Below are 19,829 nucleotides of genomic sequence, written 5' to 3'. Positions count from 1 at the left end.
GTTGACACATTATTCTTACTGCACGTTTTTGTAATTTAAGGATTCGTTCCACATGCGCACTGGCACCCCAGATACCAATGTTGTAGCTTATGATAGCGTGAAAGTTTGCGTGGTATAAAGTTAAAAGCGTATTTTGATTGCACAAACGTTTAAAAAAGTGTAACGCGTAACAGCATTTCCGAAGCTTAGTGCACAGGTTGTCTATATGTTCTGACCATGATAGATCTCTTGTTATTGTTACTCCTAGCATCTTTGTAGAGGTGGAGCATGGAATACCGAGGGCATTTTCGATTTTGCAGGTATTGCGCTTACTTCTAAAGTGTATAACTGAAGTTTTCTCAGTATTTATAATTAAGTTGTTATTTTTACACCATTGATTTAATTTGTCAAATATTAATTGAGCTTTCAATAGAAGATCGTTAGTAGTGTTTGATTTTATTAGAATATTGGTGTCGTCAGCATAATAGGTTATAAACACACTATTGTCAGTTGAATGTAACAAGTAAGGTGCTAAGTCATTAGCGAAAATGATAAACAACGTGGGCCATGAGGGATTCCAGTTGACATGAACGATCGGCTACTGCAGTGACCCTGTGGTAATTTAACAAACTGGGATCTATTCGATAGATAAGACTCAAATAGTCTTAGTGGTGTGCCGCGTATGCCGTAACGGTTCATTTTGTTCAACAGAAACTCATGAGTCATGACTAACAGTGTCGAAAGCAGATGAAAAGTCAACAAATAATCCGAGTGTTAATATGCGCTTATCCAAAGAGCTGACGATTTCGGATACGAACTCATTTAAAGCTGTACAAGTGGATTTGGATCCATGCTGAGATTTGTTCAAAATATTGTATTTTAGTAAGTAAACCATAAGTTGCTTATTGATAACATTTTCTAATACTTTTGAAAAACATGACAGGATGCTGATAGGCCTATAGTTTGTAACATCACGAGGGTCACCTTTTTTGAAAAGCGGATTAACAATAGCAGTTTTCAAGGAGTCTGGATAGATTCCAGTTTGCAGGGTTAAGTTAATGATATGGCAAAGTGGTTTGGCAATGAAATTCTTCGCTAATTTTAATATTTTCGAGCTAATTTGGTCAAATCCACATGAAGATGATGAGTTCAAGGAGTTTATAATAGATTCCACATTACTAGCGATTATTGGAGAAAAGAACATTGACTGTGCAACATGGGAAACAGCAGAAAGATTCAAGGGCGTTTGAAGATTTGACGAGCTTGAATTTGAAAACCTTGAAAAATGTAAATTTAATAAAGTGGCTGCTTCCGAATCGGAGACCTCTATTCCATTTTTTAGTAACTTTATATATGTATTTTTATTAGATTTTTTAATGGAATTTATAATATTCCAAGTTGTTTTCATTTTGTTCGAAGAATTTGTTAACATATTATCACAATATAGTTTTTTGGATACTACTAATTGCTGTTGATAGTGAATGTGAAGGTTTCGATATACTGTACTAAGTACTGGAAAACTTTTAGACATTATTCTGTAATCAATTACCCTAATCAAATCAAATCAAATCATTTATTGTCAGAGTACCAAATGTGGCTTTGACATGTCAATAATGCACAATGTAAATATAAAACAGCAACATTCGAGATATAACTACACATTTTCAATAAATATAAATATGGACGTACACTACACATTAAAATTTTGATTTACATAAAATAATAATAATAATGTAGCTTACGCTTACACTTATCATATATGTGACACAAGGGTGTAATATAAAAACAAAGGACATATGATGGGACGAACATACAAAACTGATACGCATCAAGGCACGAGTTACCATTTAGTGGAATAAATAAAGAGTATATAAAATAAAATCGAAAAATAAAATAAATTGACAGGTTTCATATAAGACTAGATAGATTATCACAGTTGAATTCTTCAATAGCGTAATATGCTTTTTTTAATAGTATTTCTTTTAATTCCTTTTTTAGTTGTAGTCTAGTCAACTCTTTTATTTGCGTTGGAAGATGATTGAAGAGTTTTTGGGAGACGTACACTAGTCCATTTTGTGTCTTGGCTAAACGGCAATAGTTTGGCCTTATGTTAGTTCGGGATCTTGTGAAATGATGATGTATATCACTTTGTAATTTAAATTCATGAAGATTATCTTTCGCATACATAATACTATCTAACAAATATTGTGATGGTAAGGTTAATATTTTTAGGTCAATAAAAGTCATTCGGCAATCATCCCTATAACAAAGACCATTTATTATTCGTACTGCACGTCGTTGCAGACCAAAAACTCTTGGCGCTGCAGGACAATTTCCCCAGACTAAGATACCATAGCTTAATATGCAATGTATTAGCGAATAATAAGCACTCACTAAAACGTTCCTTGAGACATTATCGGATAAACGTCGTAACACAAATATGTTTTTGCTAATTTTTTTACAAATAAAATCGACATGTACTCCAAAGTTTAAGACAGACAAAATGTCATTTAACCCTTTGCGTTTTATAGCGAGCGTTGTGTCGTCCGCAAATAAAATACAATCCGCATAGATGTTTATGTAATTAGGGAAGTTATTAAAATAAATCAAAAACAAAAGTGGTCCGAGAATGGACCCCTGGGGAACTCCCCTAATTACAGATAGTTGACTTGACAATACTCCATTGTGGAAGACGTGCTGAAATCTATTAGATAAATAGGAAGAAATTAACTTTAAACTGAAATCGTCAAAATTATACGTTATTTGTAATTTTTGCAACAATGTATTGTGTGATATACAATCAAAAGCCCTGGACAAATCTAAAAACATTGAAATTGTATAGGCACCTTCTTCGAAACAGTTCAAAGTATTATTTACAAAATCAACCAAAGCATCTGAAGTACTCTTTCCCTTGCGAAAACCAAATTGCTTAGTGTAAAAGAGATTGTTGTATTCAAAGTAGTTGGAGATTTGCATACTCATTGCCTTTTCAAATACCTTTGAGAATGAAGGCAATATCTTCAGAACATCAGGGAAACAGCCAGAAGTTAAGGTATCGTTTATTAACTTTGTTAACGGCGAAACATATAGACTAATATTTTGTTTAAGTAGGTAAGTTGAAACACCATATATATCTTTTGATTTACTAGTTTTTAGACTCCTCAGAATACATCTGGTTTCATTTTGAGAGATTTCATGAAAACTAAATTTAATATATGAATTTACGCTTATTTTGCAGACTTCTAACGCACCACCATTTGTTTTTGGAATGTCCTCAACTATTATTTGTGCCATATTTACAAAAAAACAATTAAATTCATCAGGACTTGATGATGAAGATACGCTATTTGAACCTCTGTGTGAGTTGATTACCTGCGACATTGCTTTAGATTTATTGGCTGCTTGCGAGATAACTATGTCATTCGCAGTAATTTTTGCCGTTTTGATTTTGTTTCTGTAATTAATACGAAGTTTATTACGCAATCGTCTTAAATTTTCAGTTTTGTATGTATTGTACATATCAGTAATAAGGTGTAATTGGTCCCTAAGAGAACGGATTTCCTTAGTAAACCACCTTATACCATTGTCACATCGCCGGGTTTTTAATTTACACACCGGAAAAGAACTCAAAAACGCACTATAAAAATATTTATGGAATATTAGAAACTTTTCGTTGGAATCCAAGTTGCAGTCATCTAAGATGTTCCATGATTGCTGACTTAGAATATTGAACATAATTGAGAGTCCTCGTTGAGTGATTGGTCTGAATGTGTTTATTACTTGTGCTTTATCCTTAACAGTAGGGCCTATATTAAGTGAGATATATTGACCTAGGTGATCAGATAATTTCGTGTCCATATTTTTAAAAATGTAGTCACGCTTAGAAAAATTAATAAAGAAATTATCTAAACAGTTGTTTTTCCTAGTAGCTTCAAGTGTGACTTTAATATATCCATAACACAAAAATAAGTTAGTAATTGTTGTGGCAGTATTTTCAAGACTGTTAAATTTTACATTAAAATCACCACAAATTATAACTCGTGGATAATGCTTTATTATATGTAAAACGCGTTCTAAGACATCACAAAACACGCCAAAGTCCCCCAAAGGTGATCTGTACAAGGCGACTATAACAGTATTATACAAATCGCAGTGTATCGCAGTTAGCTCACTGTGAATTTCTTTCGATAACTGCGATATTGTTAAAATCGGACAAAAACTTAAATTTAAGGTAGAATTGAAGAGTATAAGGACGCCACCATGACTTCGGTTTTCTCGACAGAAGTGAGATGCGGTTTTCCAAGAGCCTATGGTGAGTCCGGCACTTAGTTCTACATTTGACAACCAATGTTCACATATGCACACAAAATGAACAGTGAAACAAAAATCTTGTAGAAATACCTCAAGTTCGTTAAATTTTGACCTTAAACTCTGGATATTTATATTGAACACTGAGAAGGAGTCTGATGATTCCTTGATTTTCTTTTTTTGTAGTAGCATTCCTCCCTCAACAGGTGATATTCCGTTGATTGTATTTTGTACTTTGTGGATATTTATATTGTGAACGGGCTCCTCGTCAAAATTGACGGTTGGTCGGTTATTGCAAAAGAGGAATTTTCTGAACTTGGGGTAATGCAGATTAAATTTGAATTTCCTTCCCTACTAAGTTCTTTTTTACTACTTACTTCATTGTAATCAAAATTGTTAAAATAATTTTCTAAAGGAGCTGTCTGTTGATTGTCGGATAAGCCTTCATTTTCATTTTGTGCAGCTAAGGAGTCAATGAGTTTTACATTTATAATATTTCTTGTTAAACGGTTAAAGTTTGGATTGGTAAGTTTATGGGTGATACTGTTGATTATATTACGTGCGAGATTTTTCTTTCCGTACTCACTGAAGTGTAATCCGTGTCGAGTAAACATTGCCCGCTTATGTTTCAAGTTAATATCAACTAAAGCTACAGAACTTGCTGCATATTGTTGAATTACATAACACAATTTTTGATTTAACTTATAAATATTGGTGTTTAAGGTAGGAACATCATAGCGATACGGGATTGTACAAAAAAGTAAATTAACATTTCGACAATGATTGATAATATTACGAATACAATTGGCCGTAGGATAAAGGCAATTATTATCTACGTCATTCGACCCCGCTAGGATGATTACAAAGTCATCTTTTGAATATGATTTTAATAACGAACATAAGTCTTCAGTTACTTACTTGATGTAACTTGGCGTTAGGTTTGAATATTGATTCAACATTAAATTGATTATTTAAGGAACTACTTTTCAACAGATTGGCAAGGTTTCTACCGTGGCTATCAGCCAAAAGTAAAATATTTTTCTTGGGTACCCTACGAGCGTCTTCGTCAGATTTATTCAATGTTGACTTCTTCTCCACGACCAACGTTTGTCTCGATCTTGATGATGGGATTTTAAACGCCCGCTTTGGTTTATCGTTCAGTGTTTGTACCGTAGAAGCAGTAGTAGAAGAAGAAGTAGACAGTGCGCTATCGATGTTTGCCTCAGCAAGTTCCTCAAACAGGGATTTATTCTGTACATCACGCATTGGTTCAATTCCTTCTTGGAGATCGTCAGTAGGAAATTCGTTAGAGTTCACAACTTCGGGCGACTGCTTATCACCAACTTTGCATTTTCCGCCTTTTGAAACTTGAACAGCTACCTCGTTAGTGATTAGTACTGTTTGTGTATAGTTCGAAACAGTTAAGAATGTATTTTGGGTGGCGACGTCCTTCTTAATATTACTAGTTTGAGTAGACCTAGTGGTGACCTCTGACTTATGGTTGGACTTTACGATATCAGTTTATCCCGAAGTTCACGATTTTCTCTATGTAAATTTTTTAAGTCCATTTTTAAATTGTAAACAAGAAGTGATAATTTCGAGTTTTCTTCGGAGAGTGAACTTTCCATCGTGGTGCTTTCATTGAGGTTGTCTTCAATTTGTTTTTTAAGAGAAAGGTTATGTTTTTTGAGTGACAAAATTTCAAGCTGAAGTTCATTAATTACAGCAATTGGATCCATGACTATGGTGATTTATTTAATGAAATTATTAAATTTTTAGACTTGCGATAGAACAGGAATTTCCTCAAGGTGAGATATAGAATATACAACTTCAACTTACATTATCAGTTCGATGCAATTCGACCAGTTTTAACGGATTTTGTACATAAAACTAACAGTTTTTTAAACGTTTGCTACACCCCCGGATAGATATATGTAAGCGTCACACCATACGGTGACTTGGAAAGGAATAAAAACAATATAACAATGCAATATTCGTCAGAATTTGCAGCACCAATTCAAACACACCGTCACTCGCTATGCATACCCGTTCTCCCTATTTTTCAGATCTACAAGTTGTCTTGTAATCCAGGGTTGTTTATTGGGTCTTTTACCGTTTTTAGCAATTCTAAGGGTTTTGAACGGAAAACATAGTTCAAAATAATATCTGAAAATTTCGAAAAAATAGTTAAAAGCTTCATTAGAATTTGTACATTGATAAACCTGATCCCAATTTTCTTGCACAAGATAGGATAAGAAATTGTTGAAACTTTGTCCTGAGAATAGTCTTCTTTTTCTATAGTCTGGAGTTATGTTTTCATTACAATTATTAAGGGTGTATATCGTCAGTGTTTGGCCATGATGATCAGACAGCGCCATACCTTAGCAGTTTGTTTTATAGAGACTCTTAAAAGTATTATACAAACAAGTATTCGATATTTCTATTCCTTTGGGCTGTCCCAAATTGAACTTGACGTCGGATTAGCGTAATTTTATCGCACAGAAAGCGACTCCAGTCGTTTTAACCTTTACCACATTTACATCGGCGAAGTTCCGTTAACCTGAGTCTGGTCGCATTAGGGCAATTTAGTTGGATAAAACCTTTCCTGCTGTAGTCCTTAAACCGGCTTAAACTATCGCATTTATTACCTAATCCAACTTAAGACTGAATTGGTTGGTTTCTGACGTAGAACCAACGTCCCCCGATTTACCAAAACTGTACCAAACCAATTTAGTCGGACGCCGACGTCAAACCGACGACGGTACCTGACCGAAACATACGTAGGCCTACTATAGAGGTCGAACCGACGTTGGTCCGTCTACACATCATAACCTTTACCTCTAAGTCAATTCACAGAAAATAAATCTCTTAAGCTCCTTTAACTGTTATCCGTACTATACCAATTGGAAATATCAACTTTTTCTTTAGTTGAATACATTGTACACGAACCGAAATTAGAATAGGGAAGCGATAATATTCAAATTAATTAATATGACAAGCAGATCCTCAATTCCTATAGGAAATCCCTGTGTCTACTTCTTCAGGAAAATCACTGTATGTGTGTTCACGGTGAGCACTAGTATGGGAACGGATGGTCCAAAAAATGTGGGACTGGCCTCCTGCAATGCCGTAAAACTTTTAATAATGGGACTATGTTTTCGATAATGTCCCAAGTAACATTTTACCGACTACCGACTAAATTCATACCAATCGCGACGTCGGAATAGTTACAATTACTTGTTGGGCCAAAGCAACAATATTCAAATTAATAATGAATATGACAGCCAGATCTTCATTTGTTAGTAGTTATTTTGGTTGCATAAAATTAGGCGTCTTTCAGGAGACTTTTTATCATGTAAAAGTAGACATAGGAATAGGAAATCACTATGTCTACTGCTACATGAATATCACTGTATATGTATATGACAACTAGCTTTTGTCCCCGCAACTTCGTACGTGCATAAACATTACCCTCAGTCTTAATTCGGGTTTTCCTCGTTCCCGTAGGAATTTCGGGAAGTGATTTCGGAGTATACCGTAACACCTTCCACGTTTTAAATGTAAAACGGTAAATTCCCGTTTTTCACGTTCCCGTAGGAATTTCGGGAAATCCTTTCTTATTGCTCCACTACAATCATATCATATCATATCATTTATTATTTGTCACAAAATACATTCTTATACATTGCGTATAAGAACAGAACGTACGTAACAATGTGCTGTGTACATATAAATATAAATATTTTACATAAATGATAATGTTAAGCTAAAGCACGATATAAGATAGAAGTAATATATTGTAACGTGATTTATAAATTCGGGTTCGATTTATATCAATATTTATTAAACAAAACTAAAACACTATAAAAACCGTACAATTTATATCGACTATTTATATCACACACTTCGCAATTTATATTTCCGCGCTCGATGTTTCATACGTACTCGATCTCGTTCGGTAGTAAAACTGACTGCGATGTTCGGTCCGCAACCATTTATACACGCAAGCAATGTAAGTCCAGAACACTCGCGTAATTACCGGAATATTCCTATACAAATCCCACTATCGCGCGCGTAGAAAATTCCAGAGGCCCAAAGGCGACGTCATGTCTGGAGCGTTTCCGTTACAATATTAAAACAATAAAATCAACTTTCGAGATATTCGTTTAAGTGGTAATATGACTGCTCCATCAAAAAGTTTTTGAGCGTTTCGAAAAGGAAGTAATTTGAAAATTTGGCACGCTTGGAATAACAAATTCTTTTGAAAGAGTGTGGTCCTATGTCTAGAAGGATACAATTGAGTTGCCCCCACAATACCCCCACAAAGATGGATATTTGCTGACGCTACAGAATGCGTATTGATACAATGCAGTACCACAGAGGAATCGCACCACAGGAAGCAGTTGAGCTAGTCGTATAACGCACCACACAACTCCAGGCATGGTAAGGGCCTTTAAGGGAATAACACGCCACTTCGCGCATAGGAGTTGAACAGTCACCACAGGAGTCGGTGCTGAGTAAGTACACCACAGCTCCGTATGCGTCCTTGGAGGCATCGCTAGAGCCATTTGGAGCCCTTGATAACCACGGCACTAGGTTGAAGTTTAGGTTGAAGAACTCACGCCGGAATTGACGCCATATCGTATGTATGTTACATGCAACGGATTCGTCTCATGCCATGATAATTTGTGTAGCCATAACTTTTGGAGAATGACCTTACCCATCATTGTGGATGGACTGCGAAGACCGAGTGGGTCAAATAGGCGGCCAATGTCTGATAGGATCTATCACTTAGTCACAGTTCGCGCCTCGGAATCCTGAATTATACTGAATTGCAGGGAGTCGCTTTGACAGTTCCAATAGAGTCCTAGGGCATGTGCTATGTCACCAAAGTCAACCCGCATCCCAAAGGATTCAACTCCAATGCTCTTTAACAAGTCAGGCGAGTTGGACATCCACGTGATATTGTTACTGTTATGGATAAAGATATATTTTAAGACAATATTTACTGCTTAAGTTTTCGTCATTCCACAGCAGACGGTGTAGATGGCGCTCGGTGGGAATTGGCCTATGACTACCCACCTCAATCTGGTTTTATGCACGATCGTGCCATCTGACGATAGGATGTATTGACTAACACACAAACACTTCCTGAAGAGTTCTGCACCAATTAACAAGTTGGTCTCGTCCGTGAGGTAGAACTTGGGTCCGCAAATTTGACACAAGCGAGTAGGTTGAACGCGTTGAACCTTGCGATTCGTGATTTTTGCAAATAAGAGGTTATACAGGCATAGGAAGAACTACTGCTGTCCCTGTAGTTATGTAATGTTTTTCAAAAGAAGATCATAACGTAAATAGAAAATAAGAGAGAAAATAACTAAAAGGGTCTTCGATTAAGCCCTTTTTTAAATTCATCCTTCACATCCAAATAAACAAACCTTACATGCTTTCTGAAAGATATTACAAATGCATGAGTTGGGTAGAGTATTAATAAAAACCGACTTCTTTGATATGTGTTAACGCAGTGAAATGAATTTTTAAGTAAATATTTAAAAAAAGTTTTATAAAATTATAAATAATTATGTACAAAGAACTATATCTACTCTTGATCTCTTACATTTACCAGGAATTCATCAATAAACTTAATAATAGGAACATTTACATGGGTGTTTACGTCCTTATGCCATAACAAATCTCCGTGTGTAAAGTTGCCATCCTTTATTACGTACACTGCATGTTTGGTCGCCTCCACAGGTAAGTTGCTGTGTAGAAACTCGACGTTCTAAAATTAATATTTTGTAATATTGGGATCTTGTTACGTAGACCCTACTTTTTTTGTACTAATCGCATCATTTTCCGCACGAAGAATGTAAGTGGGAATTCTTGCATTGCTCAGATCGACACCAATGTTGCTGTACTTGCTTTGATTTTCCTCATCGCTAGAACGGAATGAACGGAATTCACCACTGGCAAGAATTTGTGATAAATGTGTAACCACTTTTATAGACACCACATCAAAACTATTCACCAATATTAACGGCCAGAATTCCTGAAGTGAAAATAGAAATTTACGAAGGCAACATAAATTATTACCGGATCAATCTTGTCTAAACTAAAATCGTGGGTCAGTTGAGTTGCAACCTCACAAAGTCTCATTTGAAATGGAAACGGAAAGCACACGGAAGACCAATCGAAGTACCCAAATTTCTTGACATCCACGCTCCCTTTCGACCAAAACTTGACCACAGGCTACAACAATAATTATAACAAATTCTAAGTGTCATTTTGTGTTACCAAGATGTAGTTCCAATTAGATAAAATGTGTCTACTGGCAGATTTTAGTTCTTTCGGGTGTACGGTGGGGCCCAAAGCCACTAGTATCTGCATTTTGGCCTGCGCTACATTGGGAAAACGGGCACTGTACGCGTATGCAATCGTCGCACCAACAGAGTATCCAATGTAGATAATTTTGCGCTGAGTTTGTTCGTAAACCAGGTCTATTAGAGAGAGGACGTCACTGTAAGCGTATTCATCTAAGGAATAATCCCAAAATTTGTTGTCTAGCTTGGATAAGTAGGTGTGTCTTGAATATAGGGTTCCTCTAAGATTTCCTAACCAAACATCGTACCCGGCGTCTGCCAGCATGAACGGTAAAGATTTATTTCCTTGCATCAGGAAAGCTTTGCTGTTTTGAAATAATCCATGCTGAAGATATACGGGTTGAGGTGGTGTAAATCCATCACTTTTCTTGGAGAGAATTCTGTAGGCTTTGAGGATATAGTGATCTTCTGTTGCCACCTCGAGCGTCTCCACTTCGTAGCCATATCGACGGATAATTTCAGGCTAAATAAAGCGAAGTGAATTATTTATAGATGCAAGTTATAAAAAAGTACTGATAACCTACTTACAACGGTCAAGTCAATGTCTGGGTTATAGTAACACTTCGGATTCTTATCGAGATTTGTGTAGTAATCGTGTGCAGTTATGCACGAATTATTGTGAGTTTGCCAAAAATGGCGGGCGAATATGATCGTTAAAAATATGCACGTAATTATCCATACTACAATATCAGACTTGTGCATCATATTTTTATAGGTACAATAATTCTACTACCTACATTAAACTAAACAAAACAAATCCGGTCGCTAATGTGTTGATTATCTAATCCATTTTCATTATCAGTTGACGTGGGTTTTTTGTATTAGTCCGTTTCATTATCGAAGGTAAGTTAGTCGAATGACCAAATTGGATTGTAGAAAACAAAAACACTGATTAAACTCGTTTTTATTTTTTAAACGCCACGTACTATTTTACCTGTTTTTGAAAGGATTCTCTTCGTAATCGACGATTAAATACTGTATACCTACTGTATGCAATAGGCTATATTTTCAAACGCTTTGTATACTTAGTTGCACGACTGGCAACTATTTTAATTCTCTTCTCATTAATATGCAAATGTTGACTATCGTTTTCTCATTCAGAAAACAAACTATTATTATTACTATTATATTAATAGTACGTGAGAACGTGGCTGCAGTTAATTTTAATACAAGCTACTTAGACATCACAGTCTTTGATCTTTAAAGCTTTAACCATAATGAATAAATTAACAATTTGCTAATCCTGCAATGGGATAATTACTTACTTTTTGTCCACGATTGTACGTTATATTTCCAAGCAACCAACATTTACTTCTATTGTACGTAAAAATATTACAATTGCCCGGAAAGACGTTTCATTACACAATGTGTAATGATCTCACGCGTAAGTGGTTTTACGGTACCAGTTAAAAAAATCAGTGCTCACAAACTTTTTATAAAAATAAGACTGTTTTCCAAAAACACCTTGTATAATAAATTTGATTCGCCTTGGATGGAGGCTTGACGACAGCATTTTTAATGTTTTCTTATGTAATTATTAAAATTAACACTAAATGCAACTCATTAATCAGCTTGTTAAAATGGCAATCATCTAAACGACTCCATTAAGTTTACCTGTTCAGTATTATCCTTTACCGCGATAGTGTCCTAATTGAAATAGTTGTGGAAAGACTATTACTGTTAACGCATTAGCAGCAGTAATTGAAGAGTAATGAATATGTGGTTGCTCGTCTTTGTCACAGTTATATTTTTAATATGTACTGACTGCACAAGAAGAAATGTGTGTCCAACTTACTTGGATTATTTTACAATTAACACAAACGAAAAGTGCTGGTATGATGTTGCTGCTGATTCTGACGCGGTAAGTTTCCCCTAATTCCACCTCTGTATGTAACTGTCATTTTGTAGCCAACTATTATAAGAAGTCACGGATTTCCACTTGAGATTCATAGGGTACTGACACCCGATCAATACATTCTTACCATGTTTCGCATCCCCAATGCACACGGGAGGAAAGAGCCTATTTTTCTTCAGCATGGATTTTTCCTTTCAGGAGCTTGTTTTGTTGGACTAGGAAATCTTTCGTTAGGTTTGTAAATTGTACTACTAATATTCCCATTTTGAACTGGTTCCAGGATTGACTTTGGCCAATGAGGGTTACGATGTGTGGATTGGTAACTTTAGAGGGACGTCTTATTCCAATAAACACGCGATTTTAAAATCTGAAGATATACAGTATTGGAATTTTAAGTAAGAAATTGACTCGCTTAATTGATATTTTTCAAAGTTTCTTTTAGTAGCGACCACTTGGGCTTACACGATGTTCCTACAATGTTGAAATACATAGCAAGAAAGACGGGGCAGGCAGGGCGTATTATTTACATTGGTCACTCCTTAGGTACGACGACATTTTTGGAATATGGTTCACGATTTCCTGACCAAGTGAAAAATTTGGTAAAATTAGCGATACTAATGGCTCCAAACGGGGGAATGCGGAATACCAAGGCGTTCTTCTTCAGAATTGGCGTCTTATTTACCGACATGATAGTGAGAAGTCAAGCCTGCGATGGCCCTTACGTTAAAGCGCTACTTTTTTTTAGAGGCTAGTGACACACACGGAGATGACAAAGTTATTTACACCCAGAGGTATACTACAAGTAATTACAAAACTTTGCCGAGCATCCCCGACGCTTATGGAATATTGTATACGCGTGATAAACCTCACAACTTTGGGACCCCAGAAAGAGACTGACGCGGTTTGTAACTCGATCATAATTTTTTGTAATACAGTTTTTCCCGCAGAGCGTCGCGCCCATCGTGTTTAACCAATTTCCCGAGGCATCTTCGCTAAAAGTGTATCAACAAATCGCGGCTGAAACCGTCGACGATTTCCGCTCATACGACTACGGATCAAGAAACTTTTTTGTATACGGTCAATTATTGCCGCCGATTTACAATGTTTCCAAAATCGAGGTTCCTATTTATTTGATCTATTCAAAAAGAGATTGGTGTACCACGAGCAAGGTCTGTGCGTCAAAATGCGCGTGTACATTTTACTTTATCATTTTTACAGGACGCCGAAATACTGTTCGGTAGATTGCATCCACGGGCTAAAATTTACGGAAGATATGAACTATCTGATTTTAATCACAACGATTTCCTATACAGTAAACATGCCAAATCGGTTGTATACGATAAAATTTTAAATTTAATTGATTCTGCACGGACGCTGGAGCTAATAGGTTCAGATGTCAATGAAAAGTGAAGTGCGCGCGAACGAAACGCGTCAAAATGCGATACAAAATTGTAGGCAAGCATTCAGGTTTTTGAAAATAAGGAATTTTTGGAAGTTCAAGGTCTGGTTACTTGCCATGCTAATCGACTAAACGATGTAGTTTGTTTGTTTAATGGAGCATAAATGTAACGAATGGAAACAAGAGTTAAATATATATTACAGAAATACAGGTTTGAAATGTTCGTGTTTTTACCGTTTCCGTCGAAATTCCCCTCTCTTGGTGTAATACACGATGCCTATTCTTCTTTCCTCTCTGAGGACCATTAAGAGATCCGATGTTGATAAAATTGAGACAAAGTTAAAGCATTAGCATGGATACCAAAATTCCAAAGGGTATTTTCGCGTTTTTTGGCAGCCAGCTGACGGACTATATCTCGTAAAATTTGTAATCGACAAAATATTTCGAACGTCTCACTGAATTCCTTTAGAAACGACAAGTTGCAAGTCATTACCATTACCGGTGATTAACATTCCTCTGACATTTTGTGCTGCGAATGGCTTTCAAATTAAACATGCTGATGAAACTGAGACGTGAATTAGCCACCAACTGGAATCAAGACACGAAATTCTTCGACATAAGTGATGAAGAAGCGCATTCCATCTTCTCAATAATCTGGTAGAAGCAACATGAGAATGATTTATTTAATTTGCATGCCCTGAGAACATTGAGAAGTTCGTGGTATGTGATAGTTTCGTCTAGAATTTTGTTTGAAGCATCAAAGAACGTGGTTTTGTCAATTTCATACATGTTTTTATAAAAGTTTTCCCAGTCTGTTATTGATAATGTTGGTGACGTTACGTTGTCACGAAATGATCGCAGAGTTTTCCAAAAGTTTGCTTGATCATGCGAGTTTGACAATAGGGATACAATGTTTTTTTCATGGTTATTTTTTTGTTTTTGATAAATTTTTTATATTCCTTTTTGTTTGCTATAAAGCGCTCCAAGGATTCATTGTCAAAGTTAGAGTTTTTACAAGCTGGCAGACATCTTTTTACATTTTTTCGTGAATGGAAACATTCGCAATCAAACCAAGGTTTGTTATTTCGATTAATTGTTTTTCTAGTTGTTGCCATGCCCGCAGACACAGACGTACCATAAATGGTATTTATTAAATTTCGGTATGTATCCTCAACAGAGCTTATTCTACCTACATTTGTGGAAAATTGCATGTTAATTCTGTATGTACTACATAGAGATTCTTTCCAATTTAAAGTTTTTGTACCAGAATTGGAAGAACCAATGGGCGATGATTGCGGCGGAGTTAGATCAGAGATTAACGATAGGTGCAATGGGAAATGATCAGATATAAAGATATCATAAAGAATCTCTAGATTGTTAATAAAGGACAGATTGTTATTATCACACCATACAAGGTCATTGACACTTTTACCAATGTGGCTTAGAAACGTGTATTTTCCTTGATGATCAGAGTATGTACGACCATTTAATAAAGTCATCGAGTTGTTAGACATGAACTCCAGGAGTTGCCGCCCTCGGAAATTTACTGTGTTATCACAGCTAAGTCTTTCTACATGCAAATTCGTTTTCGTAAACAGTTCTTGATAACTGTTATCTAGTTCGCCTAATCGGGCATTAAAGTCGCCTCCATATATGTGAGCTATGCTGTGATAGTTTACTATAATTTGGTCTAGTACGATTTGATATGAGTCAAGAATGTGTACAATGTCGAGCGAAGGTTTGATGTAGAAAACACAGAGTACGAAAGAAAAATTGTGATATTGATATTGAAAAATGTTAACGATATTCATTGACTTAATTAAACGCAAAGCTTTACTGACCGACCACTATTGTATAAAAATTGTTCTTACATGTTCTGTTTTTGTTCCTTAACCGCGAGCACACTTATGTTTGACTGGTACTTCTTCTTTAACGCCCGTTTATTGCCTTTAAGGAGTAAAATTAACCCAAAACTGCAAAAAAATTTCACTTTTTTTTTATTTGTCATTCCACCAATCCTTGACTTACGACCGACAATGGGATGACCGCATTGGTGGTACCTTCTATAGAATCCATTTTCTGTATTTCAGAGTTCAGGGAGGGGGGCTCACAAAATAATAACTTTTCGGATCTTTATTGATACCAAAACAAGAATAGTAGACGATAATCAAATTACCTCCGGAATATAAAAAGAAGACGATCACGTAATCATGGACAAAATTTGGGAAAAAATCAAAAAGTGAGAAAATGAGTACAAGAAACATACGATAGAGGTCGCTACAAAGAAAACCAAAGACCCGGCACAGAACGTACAACGCAGGATTAATGATAAACGTGTATGGAACTACTGGGGGGTAAAATGGGAATAAAATAGATATAGGATAAAAAGGAAAGAATTTGTATCAAGCAAATGAAGGAGAATTTCGCTATAATTTACAAAACCCTAAATAACACGCCATAGGCATAAAAGCAAATTTCAAGCTAGAATAAAAACAAAAGAAAACTTCATGCATCGGCGCCAAAACTACAATAAGATGACTGGGATTAAAGAGGGAATTGGAATGTAACGAATTCGGTCCCGAAAATTTGCCCCAAAAACATTATTTCTCACGACACTCGTCTCCAGAACGTTCGCCCCTTGGATGATCCGCCCTGGAAAAATTCGCTCCCGACGTAATGGCTTCTAGAAGATTTGCCTTTGGGAAGTTTGCCGGGACACTTACGAAAAATTACGTCGCCACTACCTCTCGTACGGACGGGACGTGAAACTCAATTTTTATTCGGGCATTTTTTAAAATTTTAGTTCTCTGTATAAATCTTTCTAGGACGAATAAAATAAATCTTCCGAAGGCGAATTTATATATTCTGGATGGGCTTTCAAATATTTGAATTTGAGGCATTTTTACCATGATATTTTTAAAACATCTCCTGATTTTCGAATGACGAACTCTATTAATTTGTTTCTTTTTCCCAATTTTGAGAACAAATGGAGGAGGAAGGATTGGCTGTAACAACCAAAGGAGAGAAGGTGACAATTTATTTTAATGTTGGAAATGTTTGTTTTCGTATGTGTGTACAAAGCTCTGAGTGTCATTCAAGGCCAAAAGACAACGGTGTCGTATCAAGTGACGGAAAAGTGGCGGGTGCTGTCGATAAGGTACTTAATGGTGCTCAATTATTTTGTTAATTCCAATCTAAAATTTTCGAGTCTCGCACATATCTTTTAATAACCCGTGCACTAATTGCTATGAGGACCATTTAAATGTGGGAAACAATTTGAATGCACATTAAGTTTTCATTTTCATTTATTTTTGTATATTTTCCAACTTTTTGTAATGTAAACTTGTCAAAAGTTAATAAAAATTGCCTACAATCATATAGTAATTGTGTTGTTCCTCGCCTTATGACTAAAGTTTACAGCATCAATGTACCGTTTCCCGTAGTTGCTTGCATAAACATAAAGAAATTTAACTTAGTTTATATTGTCTTTAAAAAGTGTTTTATATTCATTACTGCACAAAGTGTGCGTAATTGGTGTTCCCACAAATGCTAAGTGCTACTTTTAACGTCACGTTTTAAACAGTTATGTGAAGAAGTAGGGCTTAAGGAGGTCATCTTCTAGCCACCAGCGGCAAGTATTGTATGGTCAAGTTCACGAACACCTGCATCACGTAAGAAAAGAAAGTTCAAGTGAAGTGTGATTATTATTGCAATTGGCGAAATTTGATGGATATTTAGAGAAAAAATATGAAGCAATTGTTAGGGATACTGTTTGTTGTTATCCCGTTCGTGTTACCGGCTAGGTATGTTCCTAAGTGGAAGAAGCAGGTATTTATTTCTAGTTCATTTTAAAAAGTTACTGAATATGTAAGATGTGCCGATGCATGATGACCGTGTACTTGCAGGCATGCGAAATACCGGCGTCTCAGAATGAGCATTCACATTACACTTGCGATGACGATGGGGAAGTAAGATGCCTACCGGGGTGGGCGGGAGATTTATGCGATGTGCCGAAATGTCGTCCTGGTTGCGATCCTTTGAATGGTTACTGCGATAACCCCGGAGAGTGTTTGTGCAAACTGGGATTCTATGGTGAAAAATGTAACAAATGTATTCCATTGCCGGGTTGTAGGAATGGATTTTGCAAAACTAGCTTTGAATGTAGTTGCCACAAGGGATGGGATGGGTTGTTCTGTTCCGATCGTAAGTCTGTTCGTCACGTAATTTATCGCAGACTAAAGCAGACTTTGTTAGCAATTTGTCGAGCCGAATGCCACCCGACTAGAGGATATTGTGATTACCCTGGCGAGTGTCGATGTCGACTGGGATGGGCTGGCAAGAATTGCAAAGACTGTCAAGTGTTACCTGGCTGTCAACATGGATACTGTACAAAACCGTTGGAATGCAAATGTTATCCTGGCTACACAGGGATACTTTGTCAAATACGTAAGATACCACAAGATATTTAGGCGATTACCACTTTTTTGCTGTTTCAGCTATTTGTGCATCAACTTGCGACAGGAAAAGAGGTTACTGCCGGAAACCGGGGGAATGTCGGTAAGTGTCATGTTCAAAAACAAATTTGTTTACTTAGCTCATCGACTTCTAGGTGTAAAGTAGGATGGTGGGGAAAGAACTGCGACAAATGTTACCCGTATCCAGGTTGTGTTAATGGTAGCTGTAACAGACCTTGGGAATGTAATTGTAAAGAAGGATGGGGAGGAATGCTATGTGACGAAGGTATATGATCGGTTCAACCGTAACCAATGTTTAGTTACCGTACGGTTTCGTCAACCCATAAGAGCACGAAATGTTATTGCACTCATTATCTGCTGTTAGGTATACGATATTCTGAAGTAACGTTTTCCTCTTTTAGAACTAAATTATTGTGAAAACAATCCAAAGACATGCCAAAACGGATCTAAATGTATATCACTGATTAAAAGCGAAGGAAATTACAAATGCCTTTGTCGAGAGGGAACAAGAGGTAGAAATTGCGAAATATCGGAAGTATCTACTAATTCAAGTACCGACTACATACAGGCAAATTCAACTGATTTACCATCGTCTACTGTTGAAACACCGCCAGCCATAAAGAACGAAACACATACTTAATTGTTGTACACCTTTATAATTTATTTATTTATTTATTTACTTATTACTGGAGTTGCCAATAAAATCAATCCGCGACATACATCTGGATTTTTACGAACTAAATCGTTTGAGCCATATAAAGATCAAATGTTGTTAATGTATGTGATTATTATTGCTTTCTCTTCATGTCTTTTTAATTTTATGTCTAGTGATGGGTCGTGACCCTAAAGTTGCGTAACTTGATCTATAATTTTCTCGTCGAATGAGGAGCATTTTGGTTTTCACGACCCACGAAGTTTTCCTACTGTTAATCAAATTAATTGGGTGTATTTTGTCATGTGGAGTCCCATAAGGTTTACTTTTAGGGTCACAAATTTACAAAGGTAACTGTTTCGCTTGAACCAAAACAGTTACCTTTGAGTATTTTCAATTGCAAAAGTAACAGAAATTTCTATGTATATATAATGTCCAACAGAGAGGTGGGATTTGGTTGAAATGACTTATATGCCTTCGTGTCCAGTAACAATACAAAATATTTTTGGATTAGTTGGTTATGTTGGATCTGGATTCTGGATTAAGATAGGAGGGTGGGCAGAGTCCCCCCTTTGACCCATACGAGCTCAAGGGTATTGCTGCTTGCTACGTGCTCTAGTGCATGGTGACATTCAGAAACCGACCTAGAGGTAATTTTATAGTGTTAGTCAGAGCAGCCCTGCTGTCACTAGAGATTCTGATAGTTTGGTCTTTATGTCCATGTGTTTTTGTTGCCCTTATATTGCACCACATTTAACCTACATAATACATTTTTGCTTAA

At 36.3% G+C, this 19,829-nt stretch overlaps 3 protein-coding genes across 4 annotated transcripts; 2 read left to right on the top strand and 1 right to left on the bottom strand.

The window, feature by feature from the left end:
• Positions 1-9,831: 9,831 nt before the first annotated feature.
• Positions 9,832-11,399, bottom strand: LOC116168493 (lipase member J-like). Its single transcript, XM_031484369.1, has 5 exons — positions 11,196-11,399; positions 10,582-11,130; positions 10,381-10,536; positions 10,118-10,336; positions 9,832-10,069 (listed from the first exon to the last, which is right to left on the bottom strand). The coding sequence occupies exons 1-5, from the start codon at positions 11,370-11,372 to the stop codon at positions 9,887-9,889; spliced, it is 1,284 nt and encodes a 427-aa protein (XP_031340229.1). The 5' UTR covers positions 11,373-11,399; the 3' UTR covers positions 9,832-9,886.
• Positions 11,400-11,634: 235 nt separating this feature from the next.
• On the top strand, positions 11,635-14,140 carry LOC116168494 (lipase 3-like). 2 transcript variants are annotated; one of them, XM_031484372.1, is made up of 7 exons: positions 11,635-12,528; positions 12,576-12,756; positions 12,803-12,917; positions 12,968-13,214; positions 13,268-13,423; positions 13,470-13,691; positions 13,741-14,140. In XM_031484372.1, exons 1-7 carry the CDS (start codon positions 12,379-12,381, stop codon positions 13,930-13,932), a joined length of 1,263 nt encoding a protein of 420 aa, XP_031340232.1. In that variant the 5' UTR covers positions 11,635-12,378; the 3' UTR covers positions 13,933-14,140. The 2 variants fall into 2 exon arrangements, with proteins under 2 accessions (XP_031340232.1, XP_031340231.1); XM_031484371.1 differs by having other exon boundaries at positions 12,965-13,214.
• A 3,297-nt stretch (positions 14,141-17,437) lies between these two features.
• Positions 17,438-19,115, top strand: LOC116168495 (delta-like protein 1). Its single transcript, XM_031484373.1, has 6 exons — positions 17,438-17,749; positions 17,827-18,124; positions 18,176-18,367; positions 18,418-18,478; positions 18,531-18,661; positions 18,798-19,115. Exons 1-6 carry the CDS (start codon positions 17,669-17,671, stop codon positions 19,034-19,036), a joined length of 1,002 nt encoding a protein of 333 aa, XP_031340233.1. The 5' UTR covers positions 17,438-17,668; the 3' UTR covers positions 19,037-19,115.
• The last annotated feature ends 714 nt before the right edge of the window (positions 19,116-19,829 follow it).

This window comes from Photinus pyralis, unplaced genomic scaffold (assembly GCF_008802855.1).
Source record: "Photinus pyralis isolate 1611_PpyrPB1 unplaced genomic scaffold, Ppyr1.3 Ppyr1.4_LG4, whole genome shotgun sequence".
In the NCBI taxonomy this organism is placed as follows: domain Eukaryota; kingdom Metazoa; phylum Arthropoda; class Insecta; order Coleoptera; family Lampyridae; genus Photinus; species Photinus pyralis.
The sequence above is the reverse complement of the archived record's forward strand: the minus strand, read 5'-3'. Positions and strand labels throughout refer to the sequence as shown.

Coding starts and splice junctions, on each gene's coding strand:
- LOC116168493 (XM_031484369.1), bottom strand. CDS start 11,372: ATGATGCACAAGTCTGATATTGTAGTATGGATAATTACGTGCATATTT. Junction 10,537..10,581: donor CTAATTGGAACTACATCTTG/GTAACACAAAAT, acceptor TTATTGTTGTAG/CCTGTGGTCAAGTTTTGGTC. Junction 10,337..10,380: donor GTTTAGACAAGATTGATCCG/GTAATAATTTAT, acceptor TTTTCACTTCAG/GAATTCTGGCCGTTAATATT.
- LOC116168494 (XM_031484371.1), top strand. CDS start 12,379: ATGAATATGTGGTTGCTCGTCTTTGTCACAGTTATATTTTTAATATGT. Junction 12,529..12,575: donor TTGCTGCTGATTCTGACGCG/GTAAGTTTCCCC, acceptor GTCATTTTGTAG/CCAACTATTATAAGAAGTCA. Junction 12,757..12,802: donor ACTAGGAAATCTTTCGTTAG/GTTTGTAAATTG, acceptor AACTGGTTCCAG/GATTGACTTTGGCCAATGAG.
- LOC116168495 (XM_031484373.1), top strand. CDS start 17,669: ATGAAGCAATTGTTAGGGATACTGTTTGTTGTTATCCCGTTCGTGTTA. Junction 17,750..17,826: donor TTCCTAAGTGGAAGAAGCAG/GTATTTATTTCT, acceptor GTGTACTTGCAG/GCATGCGAAATACCGGCGTC. Junction 18,368..18,417: donor AGGGATACTTTGTCAAATAC/GTAAGATACCAC, acceptor TTGCTGTTTCAG/CTATTTGTGCATCAACTTGC.